Source organism: Chlamydotis macqueenii, chromosome 1 (assembly GCF_036417535.1).
Source record: "Chlamydotis macqueenii isolate bChlMac1 chromosome 1, bChlMac1.mat, whole genome shotgun sequence".
NCBI classification, from domain to species: domain Eukaryota; kingdom Metazoa; phylum Chordata; class Aves; order Otidiformes; family Otididae; genus Chlamydotis; species Chlamydotis macqueenii.
The window spans coordinates 76518265-76531982 of NC_141556.1; the positions used below are offsets into that span (position 1 = coordinate 76518265).

At 38.1% G+C, this 13718-nt stretch overlaps 1 protein-coding gene across 1 annotated transcript in view; it reads right to left on the bottom strand.

The window, feature by feature from the left end:
* The window catches only part of SCUBE1 (signal peptide, CUB domain and EGF like domain containing 1), a 219357-nt gene that overhangs the window by 64998 nt on the left and 140641 nt on the right, over positions 1–13718 (bottom strand). The window contains exon 8 of the mRNA XM_086740410.1: positions 7765–7881. Within this exon, the coding sequence (XP_086596536.1) occupies positions 7765–7881 (117 nt within the window). The remainder of the gene's footprint in view (positions 1–7764; positions 7882–13718) is intronic.

Below are 13718 nucleotides of genomic sequence, written 5' to 3' on the forward strand. Positions count from 1 at the left end.
ACTGACATTTACACTGACATTTGCTGGTACTGCAGCACTCTGACTGCAACGTAGGTGATGACTGCCAGCAACTTACTTCATTTGAGTTTATTCTTTCACACCATTTGCATGTATGTTTTTTTCCCCTTTTTTTTGAGAGAGCACTGGCAAATGCTAATGGCTTGTAATGGCTAATGGCTCATAATGCTTATTTCCTCAAAAACTGTGTGTGTCTAATGTGGAGGAAGCTAAACTGATCTCTTCACATGTTAAAAAAAATCTTCATGTTGTTAGATAAAGGTGAGCTGGAAAAAGCTCTTTTTGTTTGCCCCAGGACTTGCTGTGGGTGCCAATGCAATACCTATTGACAATAAAGCCATGTAATGTACAGCTGGCACCAATACTGCTTTCACTGTGTGCAGTATCACAGATATCACACTGAAGGATACTGCTAATGGGAGACGCACAGAAAGCTGAATGTGGATCTCAAGTAGGAGTAATCAGGCAGCTATGAACAGATTTGCCTCAATGATCAACCTCTAGAAGTTTAAACTCTTGAGGAGATCATTTAAATTCCTTTAAATTTAAAACGCTGATGTATGTGAATGAATTCAACAGTGAACATAATTCCAGCTTCATAGCACAGTATCTTAGTGATTCTAACGCAGTATGTTCCTCGAAGTTATGCAGAAGCTAAGTATCTTAATTCTGCAGCTGTGCATCTTCAAATGGAAGTTACACACTTCAGCAAGGAACTGAGGTTACCCTTCTACATGCTGTTTTAGTGATGTCATCTCTAATGCTTCTTATGCACTTATTAAAAAGTCATGTATACCTTTGGTGAAATGATGGTCTCACTTAAACAGAAACCTAAGAATTTTCTGTGGCAATCTAATCGAGGAAAACTTTGTATTTGGGTGACTGCTTTCTTTAGGAAAGAAAGAAGAAAACTAGAACAGTACCCAAACCAAAAAAAAAAAAAAATTCACATGTGCCTGTCTTGCATTTACCTCTTAGGTGAGACAAATCTTAGTCAGAAGACCTGCTCCAAACCTACAGACTTGAATCTAAAGGCACTGAGACACTTACATGATGTGAAAAGTGTGATTGTATATGCCACTAAAGTTCTATCTGCCTTGGTGTAAACTTGACCAATGCATATATTTTACAGGTTATCTTGCATAGGGATATATTTTACTGTCAAACTTTCACTGGCATGTAAAAGAAAAGTCAAGTTGATCATGGATATTAACCAAACAAAACCTGAGTTCATCATAGGTAATTACTCCTACTGCAAAAACTTCCCCATTTAGGCAACTAGTGAAAAAAATATACCACTCTGAAACTTATCCAATCAATCACAGTCAAACAAAGGAGGTATCATAACTCTAGCAAGCTAATAGTTGATTTACCAGATTAACAGCTGCATCTAACTAATAATAAACAACAAAAATAACCTGCAACTCCTTATGGTGTTCCTTTCTAAAAAAGAGGAAACATTTTCAGTTTCAAATGAATTTATTGGGTCTGACAAGATGCAATTCTAAAAGCTTTAGTCAATTTAATCCAATTTAGAGAAAAACCTAAACCAAATTTTAAGTAATTTCGACTAATGGAATGATGGAGGAAATCATAACTGTTCACAGATATTCTGTAGCCAGGAAATGAAGCCAAATTGGCCAGCTAAACTGTTCATTGTGAGCTTTTCACTTAGTGTTAGTGTGCTCTGAACAAAAAGAGAGGAAAGCCTTCAACATCTGACTCATATTCTCATACCAAACTGACGTCAAGCATTAATTTTAGACATTTAATTTAATGAAATATTTTGGTTCATATTTAACAAAACATGACATATTTTGCTTCATTGAAACTCATTCTGTAACTAACTCTTTCCTTACAGAAACAATTCCATTTTCAAAATTTAATTAATTTTCAGGGTTTAACTTTTTTTTTTTTGCATCCAAAACCAATTTAAAATGCATTTTCCTGCTGTAATAGACTGCAATTAAGAAAGACAAAAACCAGCAATTATTATATCAAGCTAATAAAGCCAATGCAAAAATTCCCTTTTATTTCAATAAACTTCGATTCAGTCCTTTGACTGAAATTGTTCATCAGTCTCTGTGCTCCTGCTTTTCTTTTCAAGATTGTTTAATGGTAAGGAAGGTTAGAGAGTTGAATTACTGGACAAACCGTTCAACGCTAAGGCATTTCTGATGCTCCCACTGCGGCACAGTCAAGTATTTAAGCATGTAAGTGCCACATTTCTTTGCTGCATCTGAATGCGAAAGGATGGGGGCCTGTTTCAAGGAAGTAGAGAGCACACCGCATTGCTGGGTAACCATGACAATGAGACAGCAGGAAGAAGAAATGTTTGCCTAAACAGCATCCAGTCACATAACCCCAGTGTAACACCGCTCTAGTTAAACAATACGCCAGAGGGCTAAGAAGGGCTTGCTTAGTGTTGCACAATAAATAAAATGCCCCATCTCTAGGTGGAGATCTGCAGAGATCTTTCTGCCTCCTAAATACATGTCTATGAGATCACCTGGGCTTGGCAAAGATCTACTCGTGCACATGAATTAATGCTGCTGTATTTAGCCACAGCTGGTTGCAGATTATCGATGTACCATCGTATTGCTACTAAAACTGCTGACATTCTAGCCCAGTTGAGAATCGACCTCCCCAAAATCCCACTGTCAAACTTACCTATGAAAATGAAGGAAACCAGAAAGTTAGCTAAACGAAATAATACACATCTTGCTATGTGTATGCAAAGTTAGGTGGCACTTTTTAGATGTTTACAGAAAATCCATATTTGAGATGTGGCTTTTGCTCCATAACCCTTAGAAATTCAGTTATGCTTCCCTTCTCTCACTTAAAAATTATATTTGCTCTGTCATCTGACTAGGAGTTCAGCAAGTCCTGCACCCTGCACAGTTCCTTTATGCCTGTGCATACAGTGCTGGGAAGCTGCATTATTCTGGGGCACAAGAGCGTCTTGGGGGCATGGTTTCTTTGTGAAATCCCTGAGGCAGAGATGGAGCACATCGGACCTCTAGTCTTACATTTTACACCATGCCAGGAGCCTGTGGTACTTCCTCTTGCTCTAACTAACTTCTTCAAGAACCCACAAAGCAAGGCCCCGTCTCTCTCAGATGTCTTCTGCAGTCATTCCCAGTCTTTCTCTACCGTAAGTCCTGGAAGAAGAATGCTCCCTTGCTCCGCTTGTCTCTCATCCCTCTGTAGCTGCCTTTGGGCAGATGAGCCCTTTATTGTTTGATTCAGTTTGGCAGCTGGATTTAAACAATCTTCTGAAATCTGTGCTAAGTCTAATCTAGTCTGACTTCACTCCTCTTGAATCCTACAAGTTTTCTGCAAATGAGTCTCTTGCATTAGCAGCTACATAAGTTGGTATTTAATATAATTAAAATGCTAAACTGATGACTCTTCTCACTGAGAGCAGGTTACAGCTGATGCATGAACAGGGTACTCAGCAGGAAGGACGCACGGAAACAAACAAGCAAAGGAGCGAGGAACCACAGAACCCCTGATATGCACAATGTAGAGGATATTACAAAGTGGGTAGGAGGCAATGAGCAATAAGAATCCTGGGCCACATCCTGAGTCTTTTGATCCTCTGGCTCCCTTTCTGTCTGCATTAGCTGACTTTTGTGGGATGACCTGGTAGACATTTACGGAAATGAACAGCACCATTTTGTTATGTGTAGCACAATTATCGACAGCATCAAATGGACTCGGCATCAAGCTGGGATCACCCAGTTACAACAGCAGGAGAAATTAAATAGCATTAATTAGAGGGAGAATATGGAACTCTTTCTGCCTGGGATATGCCTCTTCTGTTAGCTGACATAAACCTCCATGGTTTGGCTTACTAAGAGCCAACTTGACAGCAAAGCTGAAGGGAAAAAAGGAGCATTCTCCGTTGTGTGCCAATCTAGCTGAGTTTGAGATTGACTTTTAAAGAACAGCAAAAGGTTAATGAATTTTTATCCCAGGCACCATTAATACAACTGAAGGTCCCTCTAACTAGACCACAGACAGCACTTTCGCTCTTACTTCACTACAAGATCAAGTAAATATATATGTAAGGGAGAAAGAATCAGAGAATAAAAATACTTTCTTCCAAAAACCAAACCAATCTTCCACTACAGTAGTCTTCCTGTGGGTTATGCAGCTACCTGTGCATATTCCATGTTAAAACTTTCTCCACAAAAACATTTTTTTTTCCTATTTTATTGACATTTGATATAAACCAGACCGCACTCTGCATTAACAAAAGGAGCTTGATTCTTTGAAGTACCATGAACTCTCATTTCCCACTGAGCCTGTGAAAGAGGTCGACATGCAAAACTGCTGAAGGTGGGTCCCTTGTATTACTTGGAAATTGCTTTCCTGTACCCTCCGTTCTCGGATACATTGGGAAAGGGCCAGGAGAAATACCAGAGTTTCAGTCCTGACTCAGTTCTGTACTCTGAGATTTGAATCCATTCCAGCTTTTATGATAGATTCACAGAACACTAAATATAATATTGCAAGCAGAGTGTGGAACAATTAGTTACTTTTGATATGGTTTATCTGCCATCTTTTGGCAATTAAAGCATATTTGCATAAACTCTTTCTTAAAAAATTGCCTTTCCTTTTGTATATATACTTGCCTTTTTTCTATACTAAACAGTTAATGAAATTCTGAAGTACTAAACAAAAACCTGTGAACATTATGGACAGTAAACTCTTTTTCCCATTATATGTCTACACAGTGCCTAAAACAGATTAGTCCTCATTTTTAAACGGAACCATCTAGGAATTTTTATTACTTAGAAAAAGAATATTTTTATTTATTTCATTAATTTAAATATACAAACATTCTTTAATTTACCTAATTCCCTTGTAAAAAATAAGGAAGAAAAGTGGCAATAGATTTCCATAAAACACCAGTAGGGTAAAAGCACACCATTGAGGAAATCACCTACAAGTGAGCTAGAATTACAAACTAATAAAGCACACAATATCCACCTTGGAACACTCAAAAGTTCAGATGTTTTTTTCGAGTCTTATTTAAGCCTCTTGAATCTGAGCAACTACATAAATTCAAATAGTAGCTGCACTATGTAAAATATCTTAGAGACGAAGATGCCAAAATGGACTGAAAAATCACAGGCTTTCCAATAAAAACATTCTTTTTGTTCAACATTATTTGCTAAATTCAACGTAAAAATATTAATCATTTTGCTCAACCCACAATTGCATTTTTTGTTTAATATATTAATTATCCCTCTGATTTTTCTCAGTGTTTCTTACGTGCTCTGACTCTCTACTTTCCTTTAATAGCTTGTGGCATATCTTTCTCACATATTTAGAAATATAACCTCTCTGAAAATGGTGCTTCTATGAAAAACCTCACTTGGAGATGCTGTGACACTTGATGGACTTGAAAACTGCCCAGGAAGACAGGATATGACAGCTGCATGATCCCTGAGGATGCTTTAAAGGGCATCCAATAGATAATCCATTGCTCTTACCACACAGATGTAATGTTACAGCTAGAGGGAACAATGAACTGTATATATGAGAAATTGTGGGCCAGTCAAATCAAAGAGAGTAAAGAGAAAAAAAATCAAAGGAGAAAACTTGAGCTGATCACTCTTTTCTTTTGTTTCCTATAGAACTCAGAGGAAGGAATATGTGAATTTTCCCACCCTAGCCTTTTCCAGGCTTTACCTAAAAGCAAGAGGAGCCAAGAAGGCATCAATGTCACTCCACCAAAACGCTCACTTTTGCACTCAGAAGGTGCACATCTCAGAGCGCAGTCTTGACTAAGGGCTGGCTGCGAAAGCTACAGAAGCAGCTTCACTGGCCAGTTTAAGTGCTGAATCCTTTGTGCACAGATTTAAATGGGAAGTTACTTTAGTTTCAGGGAAGCAGAATCTAGCCCACAAATCTCACAGTGCGCTACATTAGATAAATATTATTCATTACAGTTAAATTAAATGCAAATCATATATTTTACCATTTTATGATGAAAAGTATTTCCTAAAATGTCAATAAAGGTTAAAAAGAAATGGCCTGGTTGGTTTGTTAGACCATGTGAGTTAATTTCCAGCTGCTGCTTATTTTAAGAAAGTAAGAAAGAATCTGCAGCATCATAAAAGTACAGATTCTGTTTCTTATATTTTCTTCTCATAAAAAAGAGGAAAAGAAAAAATAAAAAAGAGCTTAGAGCTAGGGTATTTGGTTTGAGGAGAGGTTGAATATTTCATTTTGTCTGCGGCACTAATTATAGACTTGATTATTACATAAATATTGTTTCATATTAGTTCTATGGCCAAACTTCTAAATTTAGAATTAATCATTTTTTTTTTCATTATGCAGTTTCAATAATAAACATTATGATCAAGTCTAGGTGTATGTTACAGTATTAAAATGCCTCCTTTTTAAGCACTTGGTGGAATCACTGTTACTGCTCTGCTATGGCTTAGCTAGTCTGCTTGTAAAAATGAAGATTTATTTTTATGTGGTTTGAACTGAAACGACTAATTTTTGATGTGTGTTCACCCTTAACTATTAACATTGTGTGCAATGGCAGTTTAAATGTTTTATTTTCAAATAAACAGGCAAATGAACTGTTATTTCTATAAATACTAACAGGATCATGCCCAAGCACTGGGATTTTTCAGCCCGCAGCAAGAGGAAACCACACATTTTCTGTTTATTTTTGTGGCTTTTACTATTTTAAGTAACATCAAGCCCTGAACTGAAGATATTCTGACATTTCTGGTTACTTTGAAGAAAAAAAGTCCCAATAGTTTCTTAGCAAGTTAGGTCAAATTATGCTAAGTCACTGAGTGATAAAAAAGTATTCTCTGTGACAACAATATATGCAATGTCCTCTTGGATGTCCATCACGAAGTCTCTTGCAATGGAGCTCGAAAGAAATACATAGGCAGATAGGAAAACGGTCGATGGAGGGCCTGGTCCTGCTAATATCTATCCAAATCTACTCATGTGCACAGTGCCATTAAGTGTGATTCCGCAGGGGTATTGGAGAACTGTCCCTGTCTCCTTAACAGAGAACAGATGTTGACAGTAATACTAGATGCTCTCTTCTGTTCTCTCTTCCCCTGACCTCAGTTTTAACACACGATGGACAAAACTCTAAGGTTCTTGTGCTGCCTTTAGAAGCTGAGCATCAGCTGTACCGTTTAGGTCTGTGCGCTAGTAAATGCTGTTTCGGTTTTCCTTTGTGGCTGGCTACTTATGTTTTGAAGGGGTGGAAATATACAATTGTCTGGGGTTTTTTTGAGCAATACATCTGCATCTTTTGCTTGGCTTCACTTAGTAATAACTGGTTGATTATCTGCAAGTAACAAAGTACTGGTTGAGAATTTTAACTTGCTTTTTGACTAGACGAATTCAGACACCATTAGATGACTTAAGTTTTACAAGGGTATCAGACTATCCTTTGAAACAGAGGGCTTTTTGCAGCCCAGAGTCGTTCCTCTAAATCTCTGGACACTTTGAAACAGTTTGAGCTCTGTATTTCATTTCTTTGCAGTAATAAAACCCTCTAATAAATAGAGAGAAAAATGATTGAAATACGTAAATACAGAAAAATTAGGGAAGGAGAAAGCTAATGAACTCCATTGCAATCACTATGCCAGTATTGCCTTAACTTAAAAGTATTGATTAAATAACTGAATATTTACATCTTGTACTGGAACTGCTGAAGGCAAATGATGCATTACAAAGCAAACAGAAGCTGACCTTTGCACGTTTTCCCATCAGGCTGCAGGGTAAATCCAACTGGGCAACTGCATCGTACCCCTGTTGCGGTATCCTTGCAAGTCCGATCACAGCCTCCGTTATTGACAGCACATGTTTCTGCAGAATGAAAGAGAAAGAGAGAGAGAGAGAGGGAGAAAGGGAGTGTAATGAAATGTTCTGGGGGAGGGGAGAGGCACCAACTCTTTGGGGCAATATTACAACATTATGAAAGCAACCTAAGTTTAAGCAAGCCAACTGAAGCAAGCTCTCAGGGTCATCGGGGCCCATGTACTGGTTTTGACTGGTAAATCATTTCCACAAGTCATGATTTCTTTCTCCATCAAACTGGTGCTTTTATTTATTACATTTAGTTAGTGCTTTTGAATTGTCTTAGACAATAGGATGGGTTATTACATATGAAACAAGTTTAAAAAGAAAAAAAGTGATTGCCTTTAAAAGCAGAACCAAACATTCAGTCTGTTTCGTATCAGTCAATGTCTAGCCAAGGCTTTTTAAGGTTCATTTTTAAAAATGATGTTGTAGGAATAATGAGCTTTAAAAAGCAGTAGAAAGCAAAGCAGAGTGCTAGACTTGGAACTGAGAATTTAAAATCCTTAGCTAAGAAAGAGTTAATGGAAAATGAACTACATATATCACTTTGACAAGAATCTACATGCCCAATCTGTTCTTACTGAACTACAAGCAAAAGGCATCTGGGTTTTGTCCACTTAAAGCTTTTTGCAAATTGAAAGGAGTTTGGAGTGGGTGGGAGGGCATAATTGAGGTCACTGAACCCATTCCAAGCTGTGTCATTGAAATTTCCCAGTGCTTGTAGTATGGAGAAGGGTGGCTGGGCAAACAGAGGCAAGAGAAAGCTGCAATACTTCTGAGCTTTTACAACAGTGGGCAATGGCTATCAGGTACCACTACATTAAAAAAAAATCTTCAACTTCATTACAGAAAAAGCAAAAACCCCTCCCTCATCGCCTTTATTTTCTGTTACTCGCACGTGCACATGCGCACACCGTACACATAAATAGCACACATACCCACACACACATCCATAAAATAGATAAAAGGCAAGTGAAATGATTAACTTTGCTTTGATCCAGAGAATAGAGTGGATGTAAGGATGCCAATTTAGCACGTCAGTTTGAACTGTGCATTTATCTGAAAAGTATTTACTTCAGAGAGCAAGTCCTTTTAATAGTATCTTTTTGAGTTGCTCTGGCTTTGATTAAATTAAAATACCCCCTGCCCCTCAAGACTGCCATTATTCTACTCAGCTCACCTCATTCTTTCTTTCCCTAAAGAGTCTTTGTCATTACCTACTCAGATTTACAGACTCTTATTGCTGAATATTCACAGCCTGTGTCACAATTGTACCCTGCGGACAGGGTCTGACAATAAGCTATAGGGTATGCTAATCGGGAATTGCCTTAGAACAGTACATTGATCAAAATTATTTACACAGAACAGAAAAGGCTTTATCTTTCAATTGACTACTACTAAAAGATTTTTATTTTAAAATAGCCTCTGCTAATGCCCTCAAGGTGAACTCAGACTGGCCCTTTGGAGGGACTTCCCTGCCTCAAAATAAGAGAAGAAAAGTGTAACAGTGTTTTGTTTGGTTTTTTTTTTTTTTGCTTTTGCAATGGCACAGACCTCTATGTCAGATGTGGAATAAGCTGCTGGCACTTAGGAACAAACTGAAAGCAAGGGGTTAGGGCACACTCGCATTAACAGCATGGGATAGAACTCTGCCGTCCATATACATTGACACATGCTCTACTACCAGATAGATTTTAATTTTTTTTTATGCCATGTGTGCTATGTAATAACATAATGTAGAAAAAGCAATCAGTATACAAATGGATTTGCATATAACTGCCAGCAAGCACAGCTAACAAATGGATTGACACGTTTTCTGGAACAGCTGTCTGAAAATGGAGCTGAGTCTGTAACTCCTTATTTTCAGGCAGAGTTCTTGCTCACCTTAGGAATGACTGAACCTAACTGTTTAATTAATATAGTTCTGATTTTCATTTACTCCCCTGGGAAGGACTATTTTATAGACTTAGAAGTGGACAAGGCTGCTTGAAGAATTCTTCAATGACAATGCTGGCATTTCCATTTCTATGTGAATGTGTGTGTGTGTGTCCTCATAGGCCAACATACAAAATGATTTTATCTTTCAGAGAAGGGAAGAAGTTTCAGGTTATTTAAAACTTTTTTTTTTACTTGGGTACAATTTAATGGCAGGATGATTTGCCAGGAGTAAAGAGTTAAGGTTAAAAAAACAGGAAAAAGTGCTGAAGATGTACGTTTGGCATGGCACTGCAAAGAGCAGTAAATCTTACATTAGCAGATTAACTTTGGCATATGAAGAGTCCTTTATTGCAGTTCATCAACACGAGATGAACATAAGCAGTAATATTTCTGCTTTCTGGATGACATCCAGTGAAAATGAATAGACACAACAATTTTTTTTTCCCATGGCATGGATGACTGAATCTATAGGGTAAGGGTCATTCAGTGAACAAAAGTTATTTCTATGTATAAATAGAGGGAATCAAGCCAGCTTTTCTTATTTTCACAGAGATTTAGTAAAACAAACCAAAAAGGATAAATACCCTTCAACTTTCCCGGTGACTCTGACTTTAATACATGATGAACTCTAACAGAATGAAGATCCAAGTGAGAAAGAGGACATCTGACAGTACTTCTAACATTTTGGATAATCGGAGAGATGTATTGATGAAATTCCTTAAACTCAAGGTCGTGAGAAAACATTGGTAAAAGAAAGGGAACGTGAATAGCAGAATGTGGGAAAGAGGTATTACGAGCAACATCAAACAGAATAGCTGAGGCCTATACACAACATAAACCGAAGTGCGCCACCACCTGTGTTTGTGTTAGAAACGACTTCAACTAATTCTTCACCTCACCACTATCAAAATTTAGTATATATTTGAAATGCAAATACAAATTTTAGGTCTCAAATAAAGAGCAGAAGTGAATTACTTATTTCCAAGCTATCAGGTTGGAGAAGTTATACCTATTTGGAAAGGAAAGGACGGAAGTTCAAAATCTGGACCAGATCTTCATGATGATATTGATCCTACAGATCACTTTCCACTGTTTTTTTTTTTCTCTGTGAAAGGCAACCTCAGCATATTTATTACTCTTTTTGTTTGTTTGTTTCAGACTTTATGGCATGTTTCTGATGTCTTTTTGTTCTGATGAGGGAGCAGAAGAAGAACTAGAAGACACAAATAAAGCAGTGTCATTTAACTGACATTTAGATTCCTTATGAATTACAATAAAGCTCATAATTTGAAACTATTAGACTTTACTGTGAATTTAAAGTGATGCTTGCAGCCCTACTCACATTCTCATTGAATTCTCACCGGAAAACTCAGACAGAAACAGAGACCTAAATAAAAGGACATCTATTTACATAAGGCAGTCTGGGACAGCTTATATTGTGTAAGCTCCTGATTCTTGTACAATCTCTCATGTATCTGCTCCTTGAATCTATAGACAAGAAGTAACCAAAATCATTACCAACATGCTATACCTATGGTTTACTCAATTAGGATATTAATTGTTTTAGCAACAGTCCATTGCACTATGGGATACACACTGCTTCTGGATATTAAAATTAAAAAGCACAAGCTTGAACTGCTGGTCCGTCAGCATTGGATCAGGAATGCTGACTAAGTTACCAGGCAAAGTTACGTGGGTATTTAGTCCTTTAATATGTCATTTCAGTGTCTGCAAAGTTTAGCAGTGAAAGATCAGTTCTCCAGGTCCCAGTTCTGAAGTTTTGGAACTAAAGCAGAATCTCTACCAGGTGAGAACAGAGTCTGGGTCACGTTCTTAAAAAGAAGACCCACACCAGACAGGATTTATTTGGCTTTGAACACTATTAAGGGTCTGAAACTCTGAACACACGTCATGGTTTGGGAACAAAATTTCAGCTTCTTTTATGAACCTGGTAAACATAACCATTCAAAATGTAAGCTTCTACTCCAATCTTTTTTGGGAAGTGGCCAAGTATTTCATAAAGCCATTGTAAAACTGCCTTGAAGACAAGCATCTCCAAAATCTGCCTCCAATATTTTTGTGATTTCATATTATCTCTATGATCAAAAGAACATGATGTGAGTTTAAGTGTATTGCTCAAAATCAGGCAAATCTTGGAATCTTTATTATTCACTCCGGCAGTCTCGGTCAATTTGAACTAAGATACAAAACTGATGTTTTCGGGACTGAGATATGGTGCAAAGTAGAACAAACTTATATAGGTCTTTAGGACTAGAAGGGATACATCTGAAGATCATACAGTAATATATGTCTTAGTGAGGTCACTCTCTATAATCTTTGATAAGTTGTGAGAACAGGGTAGAGTTCCTGATGACTGGACAAGGTAAACATCAAGAAAGGCAAGATGGGAGATCTGGGGAACTACTGGCTAGCCAGCCTTACATCAGACTCCCATCAGTTTACGGAGCAAATGATCTCAGAAGCCACTTGCAAGCACATGAAAGACAAGAGGATGATTTGGAACCGACTTACTGAGGACAAATCATGCCTGATTAACTCAATTGCCTTCTACGACGACATGTCTTACACTGTGGATAAGAGGAGAGCTGTGGATGCTTTCACTTTAAGTTTAGCAAGTGCTTTGACATGGTCTTCCATAGTATCCTTATAGCCTCCGTGGTGAGAGACAGACTAAGTGGATAATACAGAGAGTGGAAAATTGGCTGGACTCAGAGGATTGAATCAGTGGTACAAAGACTCCCAACTGGGAGTCTGTCACTAGAGCTATCTCTCAGCCTCAGCTAGAGATATTAGAGCCAATACTGCCTAATGACTCTGCTAACAACCTGGACTATGGGATGGATGGCACTTTTTTGCAAATTTGCGGATTACACTGAACTGGGGGAGTGGTTAATACACTGTAGAACTGGGTTGCTATTCAGAGGGGCCTTAATAGGTTGGAAAAAATGACCTGCAGGGAACATTACAAGCTTCAGTGAAGGAAAACTCAAGTCCTGTGTATGGGATGAAATAATCCCATACAATAGAACAGGTTTAGAATTGACTGGCTAGAAAGCAGTTTTGGAGAAAAACCTAGGGTCCCTGGTAGACAAGTTGAATGGAAGTCAGCCGTGTTTCCTTAAGGCAAAGAAGGCCAACAACATCCTGGCTTGTATTAGTAAGAGTATAAGCAGAAGATCAAGAGAAGTGAACCCACCTCTCTATTTGGTGCTTGGAGTACCAACATCTGGAGTGCTGTGTTCAGTTCTAGGCACTCCAGTGCAAGAAAGACATGGACATACTAGAGCAAATTCAGTGGAGGTCTACCACAATCATGTTTAGGGAGCTGGAGCACATGAGGAGGCTGAGAAACTGAGAGCTTTTCAGCCTTAACAAAGGATGCTCAGAGGACATCTTATTTCTGTCTTTAGCTAAGTAATGGGACAGTATAAAGAACACGGAACAAGACTTATCTTGAAGATGCACAGTGGAAGGACAAGAGGCAATAAATAGAAGTTGGAATATGGGAAATTCTAGCTTGATATAAGGTAAAAATTTTTGACCATGTAGAGGGGTCAAACACAGGAACGGGTTCCCAGGGAAGCTTTGAAATCTAAGTCCTTGGAGATATTCAAAACTCAACTGGACATAGCCCTGAGCAACCTGGTATAGTTGCCCTTTCTTTGAGCAGGAAGTTGGGATGAGATAACCTCAGAGGTCCCTTCCAACTTATACGAGTCTATGATTCAATGAAACTGATTCATATAACCTCAACAGACTAAAGAATCTGAGTTTCACTTTCACTTTATTTCTCATAAAGAATCCTGGAGGGGAAGAGGGAGAAGGAAAGTACCGTGAACAAAGCAAGCACCATGTAACATTCAAGGGCACAGTTCATGTCTACT